General features: G+C 42.7%; 1 protein-coding gene across 1 annotated transcript in view; it reads left to right on the top strand.

Annotated features, from left to right (window-relative positions):
- Positions 1 to 25,497, top strand: part of NDUFA10 (NADH:ubiquinone oxidoreductase subunit A10) — a 43,538-nt gene extending 18,041 nt beyond the window's left edge. Inside the window, exons 8-10 of the mRNA XM_059820327.1 lie at positions 2,800 to 2,885; positions 11,099 to 11,207; positions 25,049 to 25,497. Of these exons, the coding sequence (XP_059676310.1) occupies positions 2,800 to 2,885; positions 11,099 to 11,207; positions 25,049 to 25,117 (264 nt within the window). The 3' untranslated portion in view covers positions 25,118 to 25,497. The remainder of the gene's footprint in view (positions 1 to 2,799; positions 2,886 to 11,098; positions 11,208 to 25,048) is intronic.
- The last annotated feature ends 511 nt before the right edge of the window (positions 25,498 to 26,008 follow it).

Here is a 26,008-nt window from a genome sequence, read left to right as displayed (position 1 = left end):
AAGCCCTGGATATTAAAAAAGGGGTGGGGTAGAGACGAAATAACTTAAAAACTTAACCAAAATTGCTTCAATTCCTCTGCGCTTGTGGATAGCTTTTTGTATTTATGCATTAGTTTTATTCAGTGTCACCAGCTTGCGCAGACAGGAGAAGATGAAGATGGGAGGCTGCTGATAGACCAGCTTGGTGCCGTGTCCTTTGCCAGTGCAGAATTGAAAGGCTCCAGAGCCAGCCTGCAGGGATTTTTCAGTTGTAGGTGCTGTATGTGGGCTGAGCTCCTTCCTGCAAGCTGTGGTCTGAACTCTATAGCCTGCCTTGCTCCTTGTGTCCATCTCTTGCCTAAAGAAACAACTTGTGAGGAAGGAGTTTGGGGAGAATTCAACTGATGGAGCAACCTGTCGGGGTTTGGTGGTTTTGTCCCCATAAACGGTGTGAATAAGAACAGTATCACCTTCTGCCTGCCACCCTCCAGCGCTTCCAACAGCAGCACTCACCCGATCACTTAGAAATTCTAAGCTGTTCATATTGGCTTAGTTGCAAAGATTATGGAAAGGGGTCTCATTATTGAAACAGTTTTTTCTAAATCCTACCGTACTCTGCAATATATTAAGACCTGATCTCTCCTGGCCATTATTACAAGTTGTGCTGTGATCAGGTTTAAGTCATTCATTTGCTGCTAATTCCCAGGGGGTGCCAGGGCATTCCTTAAATTAAGAAGCTGCTCTTCTAGCTTGGTTGGGAGGCTGATACCATTGTCAGCGAGCTGCTGGGAGAGATCTCTTCTGATGTGATAATAAGAATGTGCAAAACTAATTTGGATACAGATTTCTTTTTTTCCTGCAACATATTCTGAGCCCTATTGTTAGCAACTCTATTATTAGTCCTGTCATCAGCCATAGCAGGGAGTTTCCAAAGCTTTGCTGTGGAGTAGAGAAGTACTTGCTTTTGCATAGCTAATGGGAAGTATGATGGAAGGTTCAGCTTTTAAATTACATAATTAAAATAAATAATGGATATTTGAACTAACTTACCGTACATCTTTCTTCTTTACATCTTTGAATGCTTATCTTGGGGATTTATGTTACAACAGTTTGGTAGGAAGAAGCAGTTTCTAAAGACAATTTTGAAAAGTCTTCTAAATGTCTGTGGTGTGGTTTTACATAGTGTTTTTTGAGGACTGGAACATTTTTCCATCAACAGGTAGATTTGTCATTGGCTTTTTTCTGTATGTGAAAAGTAGGTTTCCTATGCTCTCAGGTACAGTATCTGGCTTGCCGACTTTGTCTCTTTGTAAGAGATCAAGAATGGTTAAAGAGCATCTAAACTTGCTTGAAGTTTTAAATACACTTTGGTGATGTCATGTCGCCTGTATTTTTTAAATCTTTATCAGCAAAATTAGTCTTTAAAAAATATAAATGCCTCAAGGAAAACGGTCATGCGGTCATATCTCTCAGCCATTATTTCTTAGCATAAAAGCATAATATTGGTAATAGAGTGGACCTTTATATTTGAAACTACTTTGTAATAGCACTTTTTTATTGCCTTTTAAGTGGCAAAAGATGGAATTTAGTGTTTGTGATTGCAGGGAATAATTATAGAGGATTTACTGTACAGTAAAAAATAAAGCATTTTTCATTTATTATTCTATCACTTTATTACTGGCATCTGTTTACTTGTTGTCAATGGATCGACAGTGTGCCATCAGGGTTTCAGTCCTGACCTCATAGCTTTATCCTTTCCTTCTGGAAAAAGGCCTCTGAAAAGTGGTGTTTGGAGCTGTACAAATCCACTCCTTCCCAAGCTGCTTCAAGGTACTATCTCCACTCATCACGCACCTTAAATGTATCCTCCTGACACTAGTTTAGGTTTCCTTCAGATCTAGTCAGTCGTGTGTGATAACCTCAGGCTCGTGTTAAGCAATTACCCAGTGGACCAGCAAAGATCTGTTTTCTGATGGAACCACACTGTAAATGAAGCTCAAATATGGGATTGATAAGTTTGGGGATGTCGAAGGAATGATTTGCTGAGCTGGTGTTACTTGTTTGAATGGTTGTGGGTGCTGAGCTGTGAGTTTTACCTTTCCTTTCTGCTCAGGGTGCATGCGTGCATGGGTAAGTCTTGATGACCGATGAAATCGTGAGCCTTTGGACTTCCGTCAGTATGGCTACTTCAAGTGTGTTTGAGTTTTCCAGCCTGAAATACGCCTCGGTTTCTGTGAAGTGAACCATGCACAGCAACACCGAGAGGCAGCTGCTCCTCAACCTGTCTCAGTGTGCCACTGAGCCTTTTTGGAAAAAAAAAAAAGGCTTCCTATGTAGCATGAATGTTTTTGTTTGCAACAAAAAGGGGTTAAATTTAGACTTATTTCCATTTCCTCTTCATTCTACCTTAGAGGTGGGGTTGTACCTTCTTTCCTTCCTTTCAGCCCCAATGGCAAGTTGAGGAAGGGTGTTTTAGATCAGGGAAGAATTTGGAAACAAGGCACCTCTCAGCCGATTTATTCCCTGCCACCCTCTGCTTGCCAAGGCTGAAAGCACCAGGAACTTTAGAGCTGGCCCCTACGTGTCTGCCCAGTGCTTATAGCAGGGCCACGACCTCCAGAAATACGACTGGGAGATGATATGTTAGCTCTAAACACTTGCATTGTTAATACAGGTTTAGCAGTGAAGCCTTTTTCCTGGGTGATTTGTTTAATAATATATTTTATTTCATTGATTTTGTGGGCGTGTTCATTGATTTTTTTTTTTTTGGATGTTCTGATCAGACCACCTCTTAGTGTGATTTTGATCTTTTGATTCCAGGTAATTGAAGACATTGAGTACCTGAAGTTTGACAAGGGGCCGTGGCTGGAGCAGGATGATGTTTCTTTCCATCATTTGAGACTTTAGTAAGTACGATGTCTTCCACTAACTGAACATTACTTAGCATCAGATCTCAGGGAAAATGGTTAAAGCCTTGACTTTTTAAAGGTATGTTTATATTTTCACTCTGACTTGTTTTTTTTTGCCAGAAGTCAGCAGTGATAGCAGGCTTTTGTAATATTGGTGCTTGGCACTGTAATACAGTGTGGTGTTTCGCTGCTGCTAATAATTGATCAGGCAAGAGACTCCAGATGAATGGATTCCATGCTATTAATGAAGCACAAGAACTCTCCAGGCGTTTCCTAAGTGCTGTGACCTGTGGCTCTTACTTTGGAAATGTATTTTTTTGTGAGCACTTCTGTTCCTGGGTGATCATAAAAAACATTTCATTTTAAAAGAGAGGATTTATGCAGTTGGCGTGGTGGTTTCTCTGCTGCCCTGGCAGCATGACATCCTTCAACAAAGCTTGTTGACAGAGCAACCTTGTGGCAAGTTTTATATGTGGTGCTGTTTAGATTGGCTGTGTTTAGATTCTTTTTTCTAAAATTAGACTAATTTCTGCTGTCTGCTTTTAAATATTTTTCCAACAGTCAAGAAGCTGGCTGAATAGTGTATAGGGGGGGAAAAGGAATCAAGCAAATTTGGGTGACTGCTCAATAAGTAATTTTTTCCTCCTTTCCCCTGACTCTCAGTAAATCCTAAATAGAGGCTTTAATCCTAATTCACAAGATGAAATATTGCAGTTCTGTTGTTCATTCTCCATAATAACAAGAGGGATTGTAAAGTACAGCAGTTTAAGCCTGGTTTTTTGTTGTTTTTTTGCTAAAGATCCTTGTCTCTCTAGTTGGATGTGAAGAGATCAAACTCATAGTGCAAAGTGCCTTGCTGGAATAGAATCAAATTTGATTATAATATTTCTTTGCAAGTACTCCATGATCATCTGTCCTTCAGTTCAGCTGTGGAGTGCTAGTGGTGGGGCTGCATGTGTTCCCAGTTTAATGCTGGGAAGAGGTAGCCCTGCAAACTCCAAAAGATGTGAACCAAACCGTTGACATGTATGTAAAGTGAGATCAGACCTACACTTTTGTACATGTTACAGGTGAAGCACCAGGAGTGCCACTCTGAAGTCATGTTGATGAACAAAATGTTCTCTGCATAACACCGTAGAAAGAATATATCCACACTTGCAAGACTATTAATAGGGATAACCTTGCACTGAAGTGAGACAAGCTTCCCATTTTGCTAGAACTTCACCTTTAGACTGAATGTGCAGGTAGTAAGTGCAGTATAGTTACTGCATTTTTAAAACAGAATTTAAGAATTATAGTCTCATCATTAATTTCAGGTTATCTCACAGGTTAATAGAAACACAGGGATTTTTTAAAAATCAAGTATCTGCCTTTGAATTTTTGTCTTTATTGTGACAGGCATCAGAGTAGTAAGTTGAACTGGGTTTTTTGCAGGCTTCTGGTATTCTTTGCCTTTTAGTTGCCTTCTAAAATCAGAAATAATGTTCCTTTTCTATGGCGCTTCTATCAAGGGGTGCAGATAGATCACAGAAGAGCAGTGTTGCGTGGTGTCTAAAAAAAACAAGTTAAGATTTGGGTGGCCTTTAAGTAGTTAAGAAGAGGTTTCTTCATGTAGTAATTAAAGGATAGCATCTGATGACTTAGACCCCACAAAACTACCAGTCAGATTTCCTTGAAAGAGAAAATACAGTTAACTTTCTTGTTTTCCCATAGCTTCACACTAGTATGTGTATTAAAAAAGTATTATTAACTGCGGAGTGTAGGAGGAAGTTAAAGGAAAGCATACACTTAAAGAGCAGTGTATTAAGATATTGTATGAAAATTGTACTTTGCAGCTGAAGAAGGGAATAAATTGCATTGTTAAGGACTCAATTTTTCATTGAACCCTGGGGGAGGGTGAGAGGGTCTCCTGTACAAGGTTCTTGTCATTGTAGGTAATAAGAAATTATTTCTTCTGTTGGCAGCATGTGGTTGTTTTAAGATCTTACAATGCAACAAGCTGCTAATTTAAATGTTCTTATGGTTTGAGCTTTGCTGTTTCCCCTTGCTTTCAGAATAGCGTTGTCAAGATCACGTTTGTATTCAGAAAGATGATGAATGTGCTCGGTGTTTGCTTTGAGTATTCATTTGGTGCTGGGTTATTAGGGCATTGATCAAATGCGTAATGGCAGATTCTGTGCTAATTTTGTGCCCACACCTCGTTCAGCTAACCAGGAAATAGTGGGCAATATGTTAGGGCAATTTGGGTAGGGAAGAGAGCACCTTTTTAATGAAAATGTGTAGGTTTGGACATAATCTTTTCTCATGTTAACTCCAGAAGTGCAGGACAGACATGAGTCTCCTGTCAGACTCATGAAAACATGTCAGCCCAGTGCCAGACACGGGACCAGATTTGTAAGGACCGAACAAACACCGCAGGGAGTCTGCTGCACGTCTTCAGTGTTGGTTGTGTCCTGGAGCGTCAAATGCCGAACTCAGGTGCTACTTGGTGAACGTTAAAGCTGATGCTTTCCTCACTTTTTCTGATGCCCAAGTAGAAAAGAGCTTGTGGCACCCAGCCTTCCGCAGAGCTGCAGGTGTCCCATGCCTATGTAAATTCTTCCTTTTGGGAAGAGTTTTTTTAGCACGTTCCTGGTGGACTGCCTATTCTATATGCTGGCACATGCTGCCCTCTCCTGGGTGTTTCTGGAAGGCTGCAGCAGGTATTTGGCTGGCTTTCCATCTGCAATTGCTTCCTTCTCTGACCTCCCAGCATCTTGCACAGCCCGCTCATTCTGACTTGGGCTATTTCAGTTCCGATGCTGTCAGAGGGGCAGCACGCTCTGACCGGGAGGCAGGGTGTTGTGGTCGTAATCCTGCTCTTCTGCTGGCTTGGCTGTTGGCAGTTTCACCTCTTCCACCTTCAGCTTGTACCAGCACGTCTGGGGGAAGGGGATCAATGGGCAGGGGTGAAGATAACTTTTCCATTTCATACATGTAGGGTCTAATGCACAGGAACCCCAGCAGGGCCTCTGACTATTTTGGTAATGTAAATAAGTAAGCTAATCAAACCAGTGAGCCGCACCCATATAAAATCAGTTGCATAATGATACCTTTTATCTCCCCGCCTTGCCCTAGAGTACTCTCTCCCTTGCCCTAATAGAGAGTAGTGCAGTTGTGGGACTGAAGCATGTCTTGGTAAAAGGTTAAAAACATGTATTTGTGTGTATGTAAGCTGGAGGGATGTCCCAGAGGATGCTCTCCACATCTTCCCTTCCTTTCCAAGCGCTGTGTCCAACAGAAACCACTCTGCTGGCTTTTTGAAATGTCTCAAGGAGTTCTTGTGTTGCCACTGCACTCTCTCAAGCATGTTTTTATCTGTGCCCTTCCCAGTGAAATCGTGTGACTGTCTACATGCATTGCAAAATAAAAACAATGTTTTGGAAAGGAGAGCTGTAGTTTGTGTAACATCCCTGGTGTTACTTTACAAGCTGGTGGGGGAGCTTACTGCATTTGACTTGTTTCATCAGACAAATCCGCAGTTATCTGTTACATCCCTGCAGCTCCTTCAGAATTTGCTATAGCAGAACATATTTTGTATGGGTAAATTTTCAGCTTTTTTAGGCCACCACTAATTTTATTTAAAAAAATTAGGTGTTGGCATTTGTTTTATCGTGATGAAAAGGGATCTCTTTCCATTTGGAAACAATTTAGCTGTGAAACAGTTTGCCAGTCTCATCTGTTCAATTTTGTTCATTAATAACTATTAGTGTGCCACAAACCCTGTGTATTAAATCCTCCAGTATTGTATTTTGCAGCACATCAGACATACATTTTGAGGTTGTTACTGAAGGACCTTGTATGCGAGGTAGCTGCTAATTCCTAAGTTCTCTCAACGTTTGTTTAGCTTCTTGGAGCCATTGCTAACCCCAAAGCTTGGCTCCTATTTCCTTTCCGTATCTTTTTCTCCGGTTAAATGAACCGTTGCAATGAGGAAGCATGGGAGTGAATGAGGGAGAGCGACCCTTCACCTCTGTTTCACGGTGTAATCGAGCATGCTTAGCAAAGGGAAGAACTATCCATGTTTGAATGTCTGTCTTGTCTGATTTCAAATAGCAGGACTAGAAGTGCTTGCAAGAGGTGTATTGGACTTGGTTTTGAAACTTTTTGTCATGGAGACTCCAAAAATCTTGTCAACCATTCATTGTAAAACTTCTGGCACTATTAAAAACTGCTTCCTTTTGCACCTTACTTCTCTCTTGCTTCAATTGAAACAGTTCTTTGTAATTTCCTCTTTGCAGCGGCTCTTTACGGATATGAAGAGCTATTGTTGTACCTTGTCACCTTCTTTTGCAGACCTGCTTTTCTTGGAAAGCTTTTTTTTTCTTGGCATTCATTGTGAGTGTTTGCTATTCACCAAAGGAGTGGCCATGGTTCACCTTGGGCGTGGCGTACTTGTTCTGCCTAACCCAACGGTGGAGTCTGAGTCTCTTTGGCAGAAGGAGGTCTGTATGTCATTGCCCTGCCTTTGCCAAGTTTTGGAGAGAATGGGCAAGGAAGAAATGACAGGCAAGGAAAGACACATGGGGGACACACAGCCTGCGGCTGTCCTGTGTGCCTGCTGAGTGAGCGCAGGAGCAGAAGAGGTCAGTATGGTAAGAGCTGGATGCAGGAACCATCTCTCACACCCAACTCTATGTGCCCGTGGCATGAGTCAGGAGCATTTCTCCTTTCCCCTGCTCTCGCAACCATGGGCAAAATCGTGAGCGTATCACACGCTCGCTGGCTCGCTCGCACGTGTTGTACCCTACCCACAGGAGGCAGGGAAGCCGACCGCAGCAGGCGTTGAGCAGCCCTGGCCGAGGTAATAAGGGTGTGAATAGCAGAGGAATGAATGCCACCCACTTGCTCAGATTCAAACCTGAAACACAGTAACTGGTTGGTGAGAAGCTGGTTTCAAGGTGTGCCAGAAAACCTTCAGTTTTCCAGTGGGATCCACCTGCTATTTCTCAAGTTACTTTCATGTATAAGCACACAATTTAACTTGATATGCTGTTGTGTTGCTGGCTTTAAGCCTCTTAGACCAGTGAATGTTTTTAGGTAGGAAGTGTAGTTTTCTAATACTGTATATTGTCAGTTCAGTTCTTGTGACTGTGCCAGCATCAGTTGTTGAGAAACCATGGCTCAGGCTCTCCAAACTGGGGTTTTTGTTCAGTTGACTGGTTTATTTTTTTTCCAGTCTACTTTCTTTACCCTACCTTGCACCTTTAGCAAATATGTTCACAAGACTTCCTAATCTTCATTGTGGTAGGCAGTCTTGGGACTTTGTTTTATACAGAGGTGGGGAAAAAAAGCTAAGGTCCTGGGAACAGAAATTCTAGAAACTATATCCAGCTGATGTAAGAGCTGCACTAACTTCAGGACAGCTTGAAATACGTGTGTGTCATCAGGTTTCTGCAGGTTCCTTGTAAAAATTTTTGTGTCCTTGTTGTAAGCTGCCTGTAAGGGAAACAGGACTTCCTCCTCTGAATGTGTCCTCTGAATGCAGGAATGTGTCAGTCCTAATTCCTCAGTACCTGCTTGTGCATGTCATACTGGACATACTACGTGAAGTGGGTGTGTAATAGGTGCTTTGGGAGAAGAGTTGAGCTACCCATTGCTGTAACATACGAGTGTAATTCCTGTGCAGTAATGGGAAGAGCTCTAGCTGGTAGGGTTATGGACGGTTGCAACGATGGTGAGCTAAAATCTAATGTTCTTGCAGTATCAGGCCCATGCAGTCACTTACATGCTCTCAGTTAAGTTTGAAGTGTCACGTAATCTTACGGGCAGGTAAAGCACGCTCTGGGAAGCTATGCTACTGCATGATGAGAGCTGCTTCAAGAAAATATGGTTAAGTCCCAGAAAATAATAAATAGTGATAATTTTGTGCTGGGGCAGAGAGAGAGAAAACTAAGGAAACATAAAAAGTGCCTTTAAATGCTTCCTGCTGAGCAGTGAATTAGTTCTGGCAAGCGAATGTGGTTTTGTGGTTAAAGACATTGTTGTGGCAGGTGTCTTTGGGTGGTGCTTTTAGTTATTATTCAAAAGTTATTTCTTAAGTTGCAGAGCTGAAGCTGGGGAAGCCATCTTTGGTAGCATTAGTTTTGCATTTTTTTTGTTGCGCGGTGGTTTCTTTGGAGGAAGTGGTTGTGAGAGCAAAGAAGTTTTAAGAGCAGCAGGTTTTCCATCTTGGCCACTAACTAAAATAAATTGTGCCGGGGAATTGTCCTCTACAATAGCCATTTGGCTGAGATTCATGAAGGAATGGATTAACTGCAGACCAGTTGACTACTGGACTCAGTTTATGTGTGTCAAGTTATACTTCACGTATGCCCGGGCAAATTTTATCATCTTTCTCCTACAGACTTGTAAGGTCCAGAACATCTGCTGCTACTTGGCAGAGAGTGGACTCTCCAATTTCTGTGAGAAGAAGGGACGGAGGTGTTTATTCACTGATAGATGAGTGGCTCTTCCACAGCTTGTGCTGCTAAGCCTGAGCTCAGCAAGGTCTTTAAACGTTGCCTGCACGTGGTCCTGTTCAAATCAAAATTCTTAGCTTGCTGTCTCTGCTCTCTGCACAATGAAAATGCAGATTAAAGCTCGTAGCGTCAGTACTAATGACAAGTGTGGTTGCAGGATGGACTGTACTTAAGGAATGAAAAGCTGGTACCTGAAGGGCTGCTTTCTGCTGGGGTCTGTTTATTTTAGTTCAAGGTTAATTAGCAGTCGGTATTAGAGCTGATTCCTTCTTGGCAGAACCCCAAGAGAGGAGACTTAGGAGGCGCAGAGGTGCTCTTCCTGAAGTATGCTGGGATTCAGAAATAAAACCAGTTGCATCATCAGATCACCGTTTTGGGCAAGCTTTTCCATCCCAGCTTGGTTATTCCAAGCTGTCCTGGAGTGGGAAGGCTGGGAGTGGCCCACAGGAGGGCCGGTGCTAGCATGTCATGAAAAGAGCTCTTGCTGCGTTGGTAAGGAGGCAAAGGAGGGCTCATTTTCCTGGCTTCCAGCATGTGAAATATACATTTAATATATGTGAAGATAGATAATGGAGTAGTTTATAGGAAGCATCTTAGGTGTTCATCCTGGTCTTGTAAAAGGGCATTTATCCTTACCTTCTTCCATCTCAACTTTTACTAGATTATTATATTTCCTTACTAATTTGTCTGTAGCAGCATAATTTACAGTGTGCATGTCAGGATACGTTAGCGGACTAGTTTACTTGTTGAAACCGTTCAGTGCTGTGAGGTAAGGTCGCGAAATTTGTGATGTAGGGAGAAAGATTAACTGCTTAAAGATTAACTTTGCTTTGCTCAGGGCATCTGCTGTATGTGTATGTAAATATTGGTAAAGAAATGCAATTCACTGAAAACAACACAATTTGCAGAGTTTCAGGTGTTGAATTTAGAATTTGGTCACTGTTGACTGCAAGTGGATGTATTTTTCCCCAAATAAGTATAGGTGGCACTGTTGGTCTATGTATAATACTAGTATGCAGAAGGTGGCTTTCTAGCAGTTTCTCAGACATTTTAAATTTGGGGTATTTGAAAGTGCTGGCACCATGCAGCTAGATTTTTGGTGGATCCTAATATCTGTCGTTACAGCTGCTGCAGCAAGCTCTGCCCGATTACTCCCAGGCGGGATGCTAGAGGCACTGTCTGCTTCCAAACCCTGTGATTGCCTCAGTGTGGATCCATTTAGGATGGAAACTTGGGGAAGAGCACCACCTTGCTTTAATCCTTGTGAGGGTTCATTTGTGAAAACTAATTGAACAGGAGGCAATTAAATGAAGTTGGTTTAGCAAGATAGCGTGTGGGATTCAATAAAACCACTGGTTTTACCTTGCTTATATAGGAAAGCAAAAAGCTAGAGGTCCCTTATGGAGAAGGCTCCTAGGAATGACAGAGCATCTCCAGGAAGGAGAAACCTGGGGAGGGAATGGAGAAGCAGGGAGAAGTGGGAGCAGGAGCAAACTGGAGGCAAGGGCGAGGGGAATATACACAGTAGCTGCGGGAGGGAAAGGGCAATGTGTTCATCATAACCAGAAAATAGCCAAAACCTGTGGAAGTATTATTTAATACAAAAGTAGTTCTTTAATATTTGGTCAAAATCAGAATTGATGTTGCTGTCTTTGGGGCAGGACATGGACTAACTGCTCCTTTTTCTTTTCCTTCTTTCTTTCCCCTCAGTGTTCAGGACAAAGACGGAGTGCTGGATCCTGCAGCCATCCCTCGCTTCATTCCAGAAATCACAATTGGAGGCAATGAATACGATAAAATCTATTATGAGTATCGATCGGTAAGTAATACTGGAAGGGGAGCAGTTGTATGATAGCCAGGCAACTGTCCCTGCCAAGGTGTAAGCACGTTCATAAGTGTCCTGTGCCTGGCCTGGGTGTCAATCTCATGCACAGGGATCCACATTTCTAAGAGTAAGTTCTGGATTTTGCCCAGATCCCCACCTTTTTTGAAGTCTAGCTTCCCCACAAGAGTTATAATGAAGCAAATGGTTTGTTTCGTAAGCCGATTTTCTTTTTTGATCTTTAGATGTGGACTAAAGGATAAGTGGTTTTCATTTGTTTTTGTTTCTCCTGCCCCGATTAGTCTCTGACCTCTGAAATCTAAAATAATCCTTTGAGTAAAACAAGAAAATTGGAAACCCATGGTGACTTCTCTAAAGACGACCGCTTATAAAATGCTGAGGGAAGGGGGTGTTTTTTCTGGAATAGGCTGAGGAGGTATGAATGTTACATTGCTTCTCAAAACTGTTGTTGCTTTAAATAGTGTCTTTCTGTACACGGGCACACATCCAAAGCCTGTTGTGGCCCAGCGCTCTCTTACACCTCATGCAGGCTCCCACACAATGTTTTAATTAGCTGCTTGCCTTTCTGGTTCTGGAGACAACGGCTTCCAATTGATTTAGCACTTTGCCCTATTGCTTATTGTTATTTAGCTGGCATGGGGTCCTCTCGCACCATGCAGTGTTTTCCTAAGGCCCAGGTATTGTAAATTCTCATTAGAGAAATTGTAGAACTGATGACAAATAATACTGATTAGTCAAACTGAAGTTACAGGTGATGTATTTTTCAAGTTGGGTTGAAATCTTCTCTGCCACTGTGTGTTTTTTTCCAAGCAATCACTGAAGACGAAGGAAGGACTCTGTAAATTGTTTTAAACCATGATTTTCATAGTCAAAACACTATCATTTTTCTGGTCCTGTTAGTATACAGTCTCTTACTGAAATTAAAATGTAAGATACAGGTTTGTGGACTTGTTTGGAAACTCTGGTCTACCAATGTTTTCTTCTGGAATAGTCAATTCAGAAGTCCCTGTGAATATTCAACATAATTTGTTCCTCCTCAGCTGTGTAGTGGAGAGGCTCCTGGGTTCATGCTGTTCTACCTCATTTGGGATGTAGTCTTTCCAGCTTGTAAAAGGGGCTAAAGCTAAGGGTTAAAGCAGAAGAAAGCATCTCGGTACTCCTTGAGATTCTCTAATGGGTTTGAAAACTGCCTGGTCCATTTGAGAAATTGCTATCAGAATTTTGTGCTTCTTGGTATCACTTACATTTTTAAGTCCAAAACTTCAAGCTCAGACTAAGGATTTTTGGAGTCCTTCACTCCAAGAGACGTCTGTGCGTGTGCAGCACATATTTCAGAAGGATCTGCTGCATGACTTGTCGCCAGCATGCAACATCCATCTGTAACTGACGGTGCCTTTCTTCCCGAAGATGATAGGGCTTTTTGGCTGAAATGTCACTTTGGAGTGGAGCTGGGAATTATTGAGGCTGCCTGACACACAGCTAGATGTGACCTCAGTGCTGCGTGCTGAGAACCAGGGGGTAATACTTCTGAAAGCCTTTTTTTCTCTAACTGTACAACAGCACATTCCTTTTTGTGCTGGCAAGAAACTGAGCATGCCCTGGCTCATCAAATAGCTGGCTTCCAGGAAAAATTGTGACTTGCCTTGCAGATGTAGCAAAGGGATGCTTAGGAGTAGGAATATAAATACCTGGGAAGGAAAGCTGGGCTCTTGGATTGCTCTGCTCGATGCCAGTTAGTTGACAGCAGAAGCTAGGCACTGTCAGTGCAAAAAACCATTGCCAAAATACAATCTCCCTTCTGCAGGCATGCTTCTGGGCCCTGATTCAGGAAAGTACTGTGGAAAGCAATAACGTCCTTTGGAATAAGGAGGAGTTGTACATTTCATGAAGCATTCTGTTAAATTCAGGCAATACTAGTTACTTTTTTTCTCTCTTCTGAATGCTTAGACACTTGTAATCCTTCAGGGGTGGGGGAGGTCTATAGGGGTGGTGCACTATGCAAAAGATGCTGAGTTTTCCTACTTCCCATAAGCTACTGGAAGAGGAAGCGCAAAGCCAGCCCCACCTGCTGTTTTATGTTGTAAGAATTCAATTCTTCGTGTTGAAACTTTGAAGATCTGCGTTTTCCCCTCCAACTTTGTTTAGCAAATGAAGGCGTGAATTTCTTCGTAAGGCAAGGCTTATATTCAGAGGTAGTACAGCAGGAGACCAACCAGCACAGGCAAAAAAAGCAGATGAACTTCTAGACCTACAAATCTTGGCTACAAGGTTGCTGGGTCTAAGGAGAGGGAATCGTAAACCCTTGCCTTGCCCGTGTCTATGCAGAGATGGTTACAGCTGTGCTACCGCTTTTGGATTTGAAGACCGATAAAGTTTTTAGGCTCACATGGCTTGTAAGTAAAGACTTAATTATGGTATAATTACAGAACTTTAACTTTTCCTTGTGGGAAATACGTGCTTTTAAAGTTAGTGTAATGATGTTTACCACATAAATACAATGATTTGCATAGGGGATTTTTTTCCTCGGCAATCCTATAACTAGTTGTAAATCCTTGATCGTACCAATAGGCAGCTAACTGCTGTGCTTTTCAGAGTTGCATGCACACAATTCATGCTGCCTAATAACAGTGGTTTTCAGGGATTTGCAAATGCCAGGCAGAAGCTGGTTTTTGTTCAAAATATTCATTAGTCAGAAGCAACTGAGAAGGAGGAGGAGGAAACACTCTTCAGAGTCCAAGATTTTAGTATGTGTGCCTTTCCAAAATAATGAGGTAGCCACATACAGCTCTAAATACTAGAAACTCGCTTTTTTATGTATATCCTCTACATTTCTTCTGTAAGCATTCTTTTCACATGTGAGGAGGTGGCTTTCTGCCTCCTTCTCTTACCATAAAGTCATCTGGCAGGGTTCAGACGTTCTGTTCAGGCATTCATAAACTTCTAAAGATGCTTTTCTGGCAAGGGAAAAGTAACCTTTTAGTCAGGTTCTGTAGATCAGAGATAAGCATGTTCATTCTTAAGTGAAGCAACATTATTTTAGGAACTGTCAGACTAGTAAAGACTTGACTACTTTTTTTTTTTCAACAACTGCTGTATCTCTCTGCTTTCTTCCAACCGCGCACAATCCCCATGGGTAGTGCTCCAAACTCCATGTGCGCCCTGTGAAGCTGGAGCACTTAGGCAGATGTGTTTGCAGAGAAGACGAAAACAAATGGTTCTGTTTAATGGAATCAGTGTACTTAAATAATGTACTTATGTACTTCACACTCCCGAATGCTGTTGGCAAGTCCTGTTAAATCTCCTAGGGGTGGTGAAAAAAGGCTTCTTTTACGTGCATGCTCTCTTCTGTATACATAAAAGTGCAGCTGTCTGAGATTCATATTCAAGTCATCACCTACGTCTTTACCCCTGAAAACAAAGCTGGAGAAGTTTAAAATAGTCTTTGCCACCTCTCCCTTCACTGCAGTTCATAAGGAAATGATCAGTATTTCATTTATACAAACTTTGTGCTTAAAAATACAAAAAAAATTAGTAGGCTTGCTTATCACAAGGTGTACCAGAGCCTGGAGGCCAGTGCTTGCTGGTGTTCACTCCAGGTGTTAGAGTGGAGAATTCCTTCATGAGAACAGGTGAAGGCGAAATGGTTAAAACCTAGTCTCCTTTCTTGTGTCATCAGCCCTAGCAGAAAGCATTTGTGCTAGCCCACTCGCCCTGACCCTGGTTCATGTAACCCAGCTCCTCTCTTTTGTCCCAACGCCTTGCCCCGATGTCTTTAAACACAAGTCTAAGAAATCACGAAGGAGAAAAGGGCTCTTTTCACTCGTATGTGGCTAAAACTGTGGCTTGCATCTTGTGCTCTAGGATTTGTTTGGGGTTTTTTTCCCCCATCCTTTCTCCAGGGGGGTAAGAATATGCTGTGGGAGGAGTATCCTATCCTCTTTATAGTTTGCTGGAATTTTTTACATATATGTGCCTGTATGTATATTAAAGAAAACGAACAAATGCTTGGGCACACAGATTCTTCTTCAGACAAGACAGGCCTAGGCACCTAGAAGTTCCTTTTCTACTAAGGCAATCCCATATCAAAATGTTGTATCTTTTGTTAGCCTAACTTACACAATTAGAAAAAAGGAGGTCAGGGATGTGTACCCTACCCTTGAAGCAGACAGCGTGTGATGAATTCTTTGAAGAATTTATTCCATGCTCTTGAACTGTCTTCAAAGGTGCTTCCTATCCCAATATGACTGCCAGCTCCAGTGAGCGCGTGTGCTTGTGTGTACGGCTTTCTTAGATCAGTTTTAGTTGTCATCTTTCAATCTGAAGTGTCCTTTTGCTCTTGCATTGAAATGGTGAGCCACATCCTTCCCTTCCTTTCTTTACCCTCTTACTGCTTTTCCCCACCATGCACTGGCTGTTTGCTGATCCTGGCACACTTCAACCTCCATCTCTTGGCACCATTACTCGATGGTTCTCATTGTCCTCCTTCAAACCATCTATTTGTGTGATGTCCTTTTCTGCGGTGAGAAACTTTGCACGTGTGCCATATTCACCATGTGAGGAAAGCAGAGGCTTACTCAGCAGTAGCGTTGATTCTGCTTTGTCCATCCTTGTCAGTGCAGCTCTATATTAAGCAGGGACAAAATGAGTGGCTCAGATTTTTCTGCCTAACATTTAACTCATCAAGAAAGCAAATAAATATGCCACTGAAAGGTAAGAGAAGGTTCTCATTTTCTTTTTCCCACCCTTCTCTGTTGGTGGAAGACTGCTTTGGGAATACAGGGATGCTGACCTTGAGGCAACAAAAGCTTGAGCTAGTCAAAGACCTAGCTACAAGGTGCAATGTGGCTCCCATAACTGTGTTTCTGGCAAGTCCCTTCAGCTTCCTAACCTAGCAGGGATTTATTTCTTTATTCCTGGACTAGTCTTATGCCAGATTGCCAAACTGAACGGGTTGCTGGGGTTAGGTGAATACCAGAACTGTGGAAGGAAAGTAGCAGCAGCGTGTGGCTGGGGTAGGATGGCTACCTTTCTGCAGGAGCTGCACCAGCTCAGCTGCCTTGTCAAGCTGCATCTTTGTATCCTGCTCCTCATCCTCCTCCCTTCTGCCCCAGGACCTGGGAGCGTGTGGCTGGCAGTCCCCTGCAGTCTTGCATAGCAGCAAGTGGAGAAGAGGCAACAGGTTGGAGGGGAGGAGAGTCCCCCACTTTTTCCCCAGGCTTTTTATTGCCTTCTTTTTCATAAGGATGCAACCATAGGAGGGGAAATCCTGAAGTGTGCAATGTCTGCCATGCCTCCAGTTATTTAGGTAGTTGCAGGGAAATAGCTGTGAGCTTTTGAGCGATGGGAAGGTGAGCCTGAAACATTAGTCAGCTCTCATTCTCACAACCCAAAAATAAGAGTATGGTAAGAGCATGCGTTTATAATGCGAAGATCATAACTAGCCTAAAAGGGAGAACGCTAAGGGAAGACTTTCTCCAGGTTTGATGTGGCCCATGTTGCATGTGAAGTGCAGCCCTGATGCCTCTTGGCACCTGTGGTTGCAAGGGGCTGAAGACGGCTGCTGGCAAACGGAGGGGGTGAGGAAGTCCTTTCGCTTTCCCATCTCCTCTGAGAGTGCAGAGCACTTCTGGCTTACACACAAATCTCCTATTTAAAATACCCCAAACTGCAAAAGAAATACTTGAGCTTTCAGGCAGCCAGAGTCTGGATCAACAACAGGGAGTGTTTGTGTCAAAATGACGCATTGAGATTTAATGTGGTGATGCTGCGTGGAGGGGTCCTCAATGTCTTGGCCTTTGGCTGCAGATTTTGGGTTACAAGAAAAGCTACAGGTTTCTAAAAAAAAAAAAAACACCAAACCGTTTGACCAATTCTACTTATACATATAAAGTACAACTGCTGCAATAAGCCTTAGCTAAGCCATGAATTGTCTTTCATGGTACTCTTGCCTTTGCAGAAGTAGGGGGTTAGGATATCTTGTTCTCCATGATTGTGATTGTTACCATAGTGGCTGCCTTTGACAATCTTCTGTTTTCTCTCTCCTGCCATTTTTTTTTTGGCTTGATGAAGTTTTCATTTTTTTAGCATCAAGGTCTCCCTTCCTAATTCTTATTTTAATGGAGGTGTTTGACAGCTGTAATGCCCAGCCCTGTCTGCTCTTGAATCCAGGAAGGAATGAAAACAGACACACAATAAATTAGGAAAGGCTTAATTTAAGTGGGGGTTTTTCCTGTTTTCTCTCTGCAAAAAGTAACAAGTTAGTTTCTAAAGTAACAAGATGTTGCCTGGCTAAATATCGGTTAGACCAGAAGAACCTGAAGAACAACTAAAACCTAGGAATGACAAAGTTGTTCCTGAAGGGTACCTGGAAAGGGGTGGGAATGGACATGTGGTTTCCTTTTCTTTCCACCTTCCCACTCCTCCTCTGCTCTCACCAGTCTTGTACATACAGAGGGAGCATGACAGCAGCCCCTCTTCTGCTTTAGAAACGTGTAGCTTCTCTACCCTGCTTCCCTTGAAAAATATCATGGGCAGTTGGCAGGGATATCTGTCCCAGATATGGAGGGGGAAGGAACCTGTGAGACCTCAAATCTTGGTCTTGGTAGTTGCATCTGTTTTGTTTCAGATGAGAGACCATGCTGTCCCAGGCACTGGGTACCTACGTAAATCAAAAAGACAGTAAAATCCCCCTGGCATTAAAATAATCCATTTCAAACCTGACAGTCTGCCACTGAGCCCTATGAAAGAAAACACTTTTTTTATGTAGGAGCACCTCCTCCCTCTCCCAAACACCTCTTAACCCATGTAGGAATGTGATTGCCAGGGTAGACATCTATTAAATAAAAAAAAAAATAAACCCCCGAGGAAAATAGCTTGGAAGAAAGATCTTTTGTTATTGATTAAGCAAAGTGGAGAAAAGTTGCAGGTGAACTGCTCCCACTCCACTCTTCTGTATCTCCTAGGAAACTGTAATTAAAAAAAATCCAACCCTCAGAGGATAGTTTCATTGTGGTATCTTATATTGAAAATCATGCTCTAGATCAGGAAAAGGTTTCGGCAAATCTGTAAGAAGGATACTTGGATTTATTTCTCGCGCTCCCTGCTTTGCTCCAGCTTCTCAGGGGTAACATCTCTGTGGGTCTTAAACTGTGAAATCGTGTCAGTTTGGGGAGTTTAACTGTGCAGGTGTGGTGGTACAGTTTTGGTTGGGATGGCATTAGTGTGTTTTTAACTTGTTTTCTGACAGCATTTTTCTGCTGGTAAGTGCCTTTGGGCTTTTTAATGTAGAATTGGCATTGCTGAGACCTGCTGCTACTTTGAGTAATGTAACAAGGAAAGCTATTGTAAGAACCTTTTTGCATTTTACCTGTCCAGTTAGAAAAACAAGTCTATGGTTAGTATTACACTTTATGCGACTTGGATGTAGTTAGTTGGCTTTTTCCTGCGGTAGGTTTGCATTCTGTAGTGGATAACTGGCATTTCTAACAAATTCACTGAGAAAAACCAAAGTGGCTATTATTCTGCCACTATGGAGAACAGTCACTAGGGCAAGTAGCCACTGTGGGGAAAAAGCTGCAACAAAATATTCAGCCATACTCTGTTGCTTATTTCTTTTTGGCTGTCCCGCAAAAGTAAGGCTAGAGATACATATTGATTGTTTATAGTGTTTGTAGTTATTCAAGTTGCAAGTCACATGAATTTTCACAAAATCAGATTCCTGCTTAAACTCAGTTATGTTGTCTGAAATAAAAAATACTTTGGCTTTAAAGAAATATGCTGTGTCCTCCTTATGGACACTTCTCTTTCCAAAATATTTTTACTGTCTTGTCTGTCTTTTTAATGAGTGAATGAAGGGTAGGACAACAGTCATTGAACAATTCCAGCAAATTGGAATTGTTTTAACCTCAATTCAGTAAAGCTTTTGAGTATTCTTGTTACTTGGGCTATGATGAATGTTAACAGCCTTAAGAATTTTGTTTGATTAAAGAATGGCAGGAGTCGAGCTGTAAACAAACTTCTGTGCCAATCCTTTGGAAACCAAACCATATACACCTTGAATGTGTGTTTGGGGGGCATTACATCCCCCTCTCTTCTTTTATCTGTTGCTCTGGAACATAGGAACCAAACACTTCCAGAATACAGCCAAAAGATCAAGCTACGTGTTCCTAGGTTCTCTCAAATTTTAGCTGTGCGCCAACAACCCGCGCTGACAATAAACTTTAGGCAGTCAGGATTTCTACTGGAAAAAGCAGTAGTCTTCACTAACAGCAGTGATGGAAGGTGCTATTATTATGCTTGTTATAAACAGCCACTAAATGAAAAGGTTTGGATATTGATGAATGAGCCCATGCTTGCGGAGTAATAACTCTGTTTTTAAGTGCTCTTTGATCGTGCTGCTCAAAACACACTATTTATAGATCTATTTTAGCTGTGAAGCCCAGCCATTAGTAGAAAACAGCACAGGAATAGAAGGGAAAAAATGGTAATTCTTTTTGCTCCTGAAATGTTGGAAAACAAGACAGACTCTAAACTGATGGATGTAGACCTTTTCAGATTGTTAAAACTCTCCAGAGCTCTACCTGTACCTGGTTTGAAATTATTTTGAGGAGCTATGAAATGCGGCCGCGGTGTATAGCAAACAGCTGGCTGAAGCTGTTTGTTGCTAGTCTGCAGCCTATACCACTTTACAGGGCTTTTCATCATGTTTATAGTTTTGACAGACACTTCTGTGGCAGAGTTCTTAATTTAACTGATGAGATGATCTTGTTTTCATCTTTTTACTGATGTTCTTTTAAAGTTGAGCAGTTTCATTCTTTTGAGCTGGCTCTGCCTTTGGGTACAACTCATTTCATTAGTTTCATGGTCTGTGTGGTGGATTTTATCGCATACTTCTTGAGATAGTCCTTGCTGCCAACTTTTAATTTCTGCACAGTGTAATGTAGCAGACCAAGGCTTGATTCTCTGTCTCATCCATTTCCACGGAGTGGAAAAATCTGTTACTTGGCAGTGACCTTGCAGGAGCTCATGTTTACCTCAAGCTGCAGGGATGCGTGTGAGCTGTTGGGCTTGTCTAGTAGGATCTCTGTTCCCGTTTGCTTGTTCAGTGCTGCTTCAGTTGTAGGCTTTTGAGGGCAGAGACTTAATTCTTGTGTTGCAAAGCCTGTGTCTAGATGGTTGCTGGGATAACAACACGGCTTTCCTTACTTTTTGTGGGAAAGATGCTTCAGCTTTGGTGCGATGGTCAACTGGTTTCTCTGCCTCTTGGTGCTGGACAAACCTGTTGGCAGCTCTGTCGGTCTCTTTGGGGTGATGTCAGTGAAGGACCTAAGAGAGTTTGAAGGGATTTATTTGACCCTGTATGCTGCTCCTCTTACTTGCATGTGGAAATGTGTTGTTAATAATTAATCATGCGTAATAGGATGCCCTACTATTTTTAATGTGGCCATTAAGTCACGCTTTTTCTTTGGTCTTACTCAAGTGTGATTTGAAGGTAACAAGCATGGAGTGGTCCTGTGAATGTGCCAGCCACTTGCTGATTTTCATTAGAGTTCTGATTGGGAAACTTACTCATAATGCACAAGTCTCATGGGAAATGCAAGTCACTTCCAAGTACTTGCCTGGTTTTCCATAGAGACCCTCTAAATTTAGTGTCAGCAGTATCCTTCAGCAAGAAGTCCTTCAAGCCATTGGCTTCATTTGACAGCACCTGTGTCTTGACTGGAAGAGACAGTGAATATTCAGTCCCTCTCTGTGTTCTCCCAGCTACTGGTAAGTTATGCAGAGCTTTGCCCTATCTCTCTTCCATCATCTCTTTTCTAGGCTGGACGGTTTACCTCTTCTGGCTGCAATACCAGCAGCCCCGGGGCTGGCCGCTTGTTCCCATCCCTGCCCTTGTGCTGGCTAAGCAGCCGTGGGCAGAACAGGCTGGGAACTTCAGCTGGGTGCAGTCTGGAGCACCAACTTAACCATTTGTTGTCCCCAAAAAAAGCACATCCTACCATCTGCCCCGCATCCCCAGATCTTCCCTGCTGTTCCCACCACTCTTCTTTGCTGTGGTCTGGTATGTGTTTAGCTGACGGAGCTTGCAGAGTCACTGAAAACTAACTGAAAACTAGCCAGAAGGAGTGAGTAGCTTCTCACTGGGTGAGGGGCTTGATTGAGTTTGTGGAATGATCCAGCAAAGCTGCAGAGCTGGCTTGCTCTGTGCAGCAGAGAGACGAGAGGGTGGGTACTGTAGGACCTCTTCTTGTTGGCATCATGCTGTTCACTCCATTCAGCCGCGCGGTGCGACGTTGCTGCAACAATTTTCATTTGGCTGTTTTAATCCAGGTTCCTCGTGACGTTGAGCAGACACTTGTTCTGGCAGGAGGAGAGGCAGAAGACCACAAGAACAGGAATGGCTCCTGTTCCAGTATTTTTCCAAATGCTCGATAAGTGCTAAAATACCACCTGCTTCCTCTGCTCTGCTGGGACAGACCTACCTTGTTTCTAGTTGTGCAGCGCTTTTACTATGGACACGGCTGTAAAAAGCAAACTTTGAAGGGCCCGTTCTTGGGAAGTCATCTGTGTTACTTCTACCTGATGTAGAGAGTGCGCAGAACATATTCACATCATTCTGCTTGCTATGTAATACGGGATTTGTTTACTGTGCCTTTCTCTTCCCATTTTTTTTTTTTGGCTATTTTGAAAGCCTGGCTGTAACATATCCCAAAACTCAACTGCTTTTGCCAAGGCCCACTGTGAACGATGGAGTATGGATGAATACTTATTATAAAATTCGCTTTGATGTATTGCATGTCTTTAACCAAAGGCACATGGGGAATTTGTTTTGGACAATGAATTTGAATTCTGTTGGGATTGATATTGTATCTTTTAAAGAGGGCAGATTTACCCAGAAACGAAACTGTAGACTCCCATATTTTCCCAGAGAGCTCCTGTTGCTTTAATAATCTAGTTATCTGGGATCTCTTGAAGTATCAAAGGGCCAATTATGTGCTGCCTGGAGAGGACCAGGGAGAGCTGTTTTTGTGCTAGAATTAATAGATACAGGCTGGTCACAGCAGGTCTGATGTCCTCCCTAGCTCACCACTGTAAATTTGCGGGGCAGAGATAGTAATCATTTATTTTCATCTTGCATCTCCTCTTTGCTCAGCAGGAGTAACTCTTTAACAGGACTGCATGGTTTCTTCTGATATTTAGACAAGACATTAAAGACAACTTTAAATGAAAAACCTTAGGAAAACGGATCAAGAATGGCTTGTAATGGCTTGTGACAAGGCAGGGTGAGGGATGTCTCACAAAGGACCGTGAAGTCTTCTGTTATCTTGATGTTTTAGGGAAAAGTGTCTTATTTTTGACCTTCAAATAAAGAAAGAGACCCCCCCCCCTTCCTCAAAACAACAGGCTTCATCCTGGATTAAATAGCTGTTTTTGTGGCCTGAGTATAGATTTCATCAAGACTGGGTCTCGCTTCTCTCTGCCAGGGCAGCGCTCTCAAACAGGATACTCTTACAGTTTTCTCTTGAAAGGAAAAATCATCAGAACAGGTCAGGGGTCTTGTGTGAAACCAGCATTTGTGTGGAGATGAGCAGATGATCTGTGCTTTATTTTTTGTAAAGGCTGCCAGTGGAGAGCTTATTTTTAAAGGAAGGATTTTATTATAGCATCTTTGCTTGCTTCAGACTTTCTCACAAAACTCATTTGCTTTTTTCATGGTGGTTTGCTTCTTGATTCCACTATTGTATCTCGAAGGTGAACGCTGTGTTCTGTCTCTTTTTCATTCCTGGAGATAGGAAGAGAGGTTCTGGAGATAGACTCTGCTTTTGGAGCTAGGACCTAACCATCTCTGGCATTTCAGGTCATGGTCAGTACTTCCCAATGGGGACTGCTTTAACACCTGAGACTCAAAGGTTGAAATGTATCTACATCTGTTTCCGCCGAGGGATCACTCAGTTCAGAGTAATTGCCAAAGTAGCTACTTTATGCACTGATCCTGTCGCAGGAGGTTTTGTTCCCATGGCTTAGTTATCTAGTGGGTACAGAGCCTGATTTATGTTTATTCAGGCTGAAACTGCACTAAAAACTTGTGTTGCTTCTGCAAAGTGAGTTGGTAGAAGACAATTTTGATGACAGCGTTGTTGGCATACTTGTGGTGAGTCTTCTGTCGCATAAGCGTGCTTTTGCTGACCCGACGCAGCCTGCTTGGCCTGGAGGAGAGCTTTCCTCGCCTGCAGAGAGAGCACGTACGCTGTGCAAGGGGAGTTTGCTATTTTAATCATACTGGCAGGCTTTCTCTTGTAGCTCTCTGTGCTCTGTCTGTAATCACTTAAAATGGCTGCTACTTAAACAGCCTCTTTTACCAAATCTTTAAAGCTGAAAGTAGAATAGCTTGGCCACTGAATTTTTGTGTCTGTCATGCTGCCTGAGTGCTTTTGCGATGTGGCTGCACACGGCAGCAGGCTGAGCGGGCCAGGCTTGGCTTTGCATCCCGACGCACGACTGTGCAGGTTATCTTCCTCCTGATCCCTTGTGTGAGGTTTTGCTTGTGGGACATCTGGGCTGGCTAGATGGACTGCCAGGAAGGGGGTTGTGTGCTTCAGTCTTCTGCATCCTTTCATGAACTCGGAGCTAACAGATTCTTAGCTCTAGGTCTAGACACAACTCCTTGAAATCCCAAATGCCAAGACTCTGTATAGGCTACTGCACTTCACCTCCATTTGCTCTCATCGCTGTGACAATTTGCTTTCCCTCCCTGGTGAGGGTGCAGAACCTCCAGCTTTCCTTCTACACCTGATGTCCCCCTTCCAGCGCTCCAGTCCATCCAGCCTTTCCCCCTACAATGCGTTTCTTGGTTCACTAGACTTGAACCGCTCCTTGCGTGATGCTCTTGTGACCTGTACAACCAGCCCAAACTCTTGAGATGCTGTCAGAAGGAAAGGCTTCCCGCTGCGGACCCCAGCCCTCTGCTGCCTCGCATATGGTGATGTGCAACGAACTGTGCAGAGCAGTGACTTCGTGCAGCAGCAGCATCGTGGTTCCCCAAGCCCTGGTTTGGGAACCACAGGTACAGAAAGGTCAGTCAGGCTAAGCTGCGTGTCCGAGCTGCCTAGACGGAGGCTGCTCCTAGCAGCATTAAGGGTCTGCGCAGAAGAGTTGCAGCCTGAAAGGTCAGCGAGGTTCAGAGGCAGAATGTGAAGGCTGTTGCTTAGGTCCCAGGGTACTGGTGAAATTTGGGTATGGGGTTCGAGAAACTTCAGTTTTTCCAGCAAGTAGTGGTTTCTGGCTCTGCTTATGAAGACAGGCAGATACTGCTTTTGCTTTAATGAAGTTAAGTTCAGCTCTTGAAGGCTAAATATGCAATTTCATTTGAATGGTTTAATTTAATGTGGTAATTAACTCAGTATTTCATGCATGAAATATTTCATGTATTTAATAATGTGTGCCTATTTTGGCATGAGAGTCTACTGACTGATTCAATTCCTCTACTACATGCTGTGATTAGAGGGGTCATCGCTTACTAAAACTGGGAGCAAGCGTGTGTAGGGGAGGAGATTTGGATGAATCCAGGTGGAATATGCTGTTGTGCTGTTGACATATTGGCCTAGTTTTTATATATACTATGGCATAATGTTTTTTGCAGCCCCCCCGTGCAGTTGCACAGCTCAAATTTTTCAGAGGGACTGATTTTTCTATGAGTGCTAATCATTATGTTGTAAAAAAAATATTTCATGTTGCAGATACCACGAGGCACTTGGTAAAGAATTTCTGTCAAGAGTGAAAAGAGAAATGTTTCTGACTGAACTTTCTGCTTTCTCTAGCTTCCTGGTCGCAATTTTAGGCAAGGCTACAATGCTGATGTTGGTGACAAGTGGATCTGGCTGAAATGAGATCTGCCTCCCTTCAGAGCCCTAATGGTGATGGACCGCAGAACTTGAGTGAAGAAGAAGCCGAGTTCAGCGTGCCTGCTCCCCATCAATTGTGTGGCATGAAGAAAATGCTGGTTAAATCATCATCTAGCTACAGCATAAGAGAATAGACTCCTAGAAGGGAAATCACTTTGTTCTGGTTTGTTCTTCCCTGATGAATTCAGGGTGCTTTGTCTTTGGTTGTTTGATAGTCAATGTGTGATAGCAAAGTGATTGGGTATTACAGAGGCAGACTTAAGATCAATGCTGAACTTTTTCTTCATCAAGACTGTGGCATATTATTACACAGGATTATTGTTGTTTTGCTGAATCAAGAGAAATTAAACCTGTATCCTCCTGGCTCTCATAAAGCTAATTTCTTGCTCTGTCATGCATGATGTTTTATTAGTTTCATTAGAGGAGTGCACATGCTAAAAAAAACCGTGCTTGCATCATGTTCTGAAAGCCTCTTACTGGACATCAGCATCAAAGCAGGCAAGCATAAAAATGTTCATTGAGAGAAGGAAATAAGTGTTGATCTCAATTTCAACAGCAAAATATCTGTGCTTAGAAGTATGAAAAAAATAATTGCCAGCAGTTGTACTCATGGCTTCTTCCTTTGAATGGGCACTATAGATCAAAATGTTTGGGTATAAAAGACAAACGTAATTATTATTTTTGCAAGTCTCTGAAAGTCCAAGTTGGAGTTCTTTTTTAAAGAAATGATTCATTTGGTATTAGTTAGTCACACAAATGAGGCACCTTGGCATTGGTTCAAGCAATGCTGTCCAGATTTAGTCTGCAGTAATTCTGCATTTCCAGCAAGGGGCTAACTACTTCAATCACCGGGTAAAAGTGCTGCCAGGCATTCCA

This window comes from Gavia stellata, chromosome 8 (genome assembly GCF_030936135.1).
Source record: "Gavia stellata isolate bGavSte3 chromosome 8, bGavSte3.hap2, whole genome shotgun sequence".
Taxonomy (NCBI): domain Eukaryota; kingdom Metazoa; phylum Chordata; class Aves; order Gaviiformes; family Gaviidae; genus Gavia; species Gavia stellata.
This window is presented reverse-complemented; position numbering and strand designations above follow the sequence as displayed.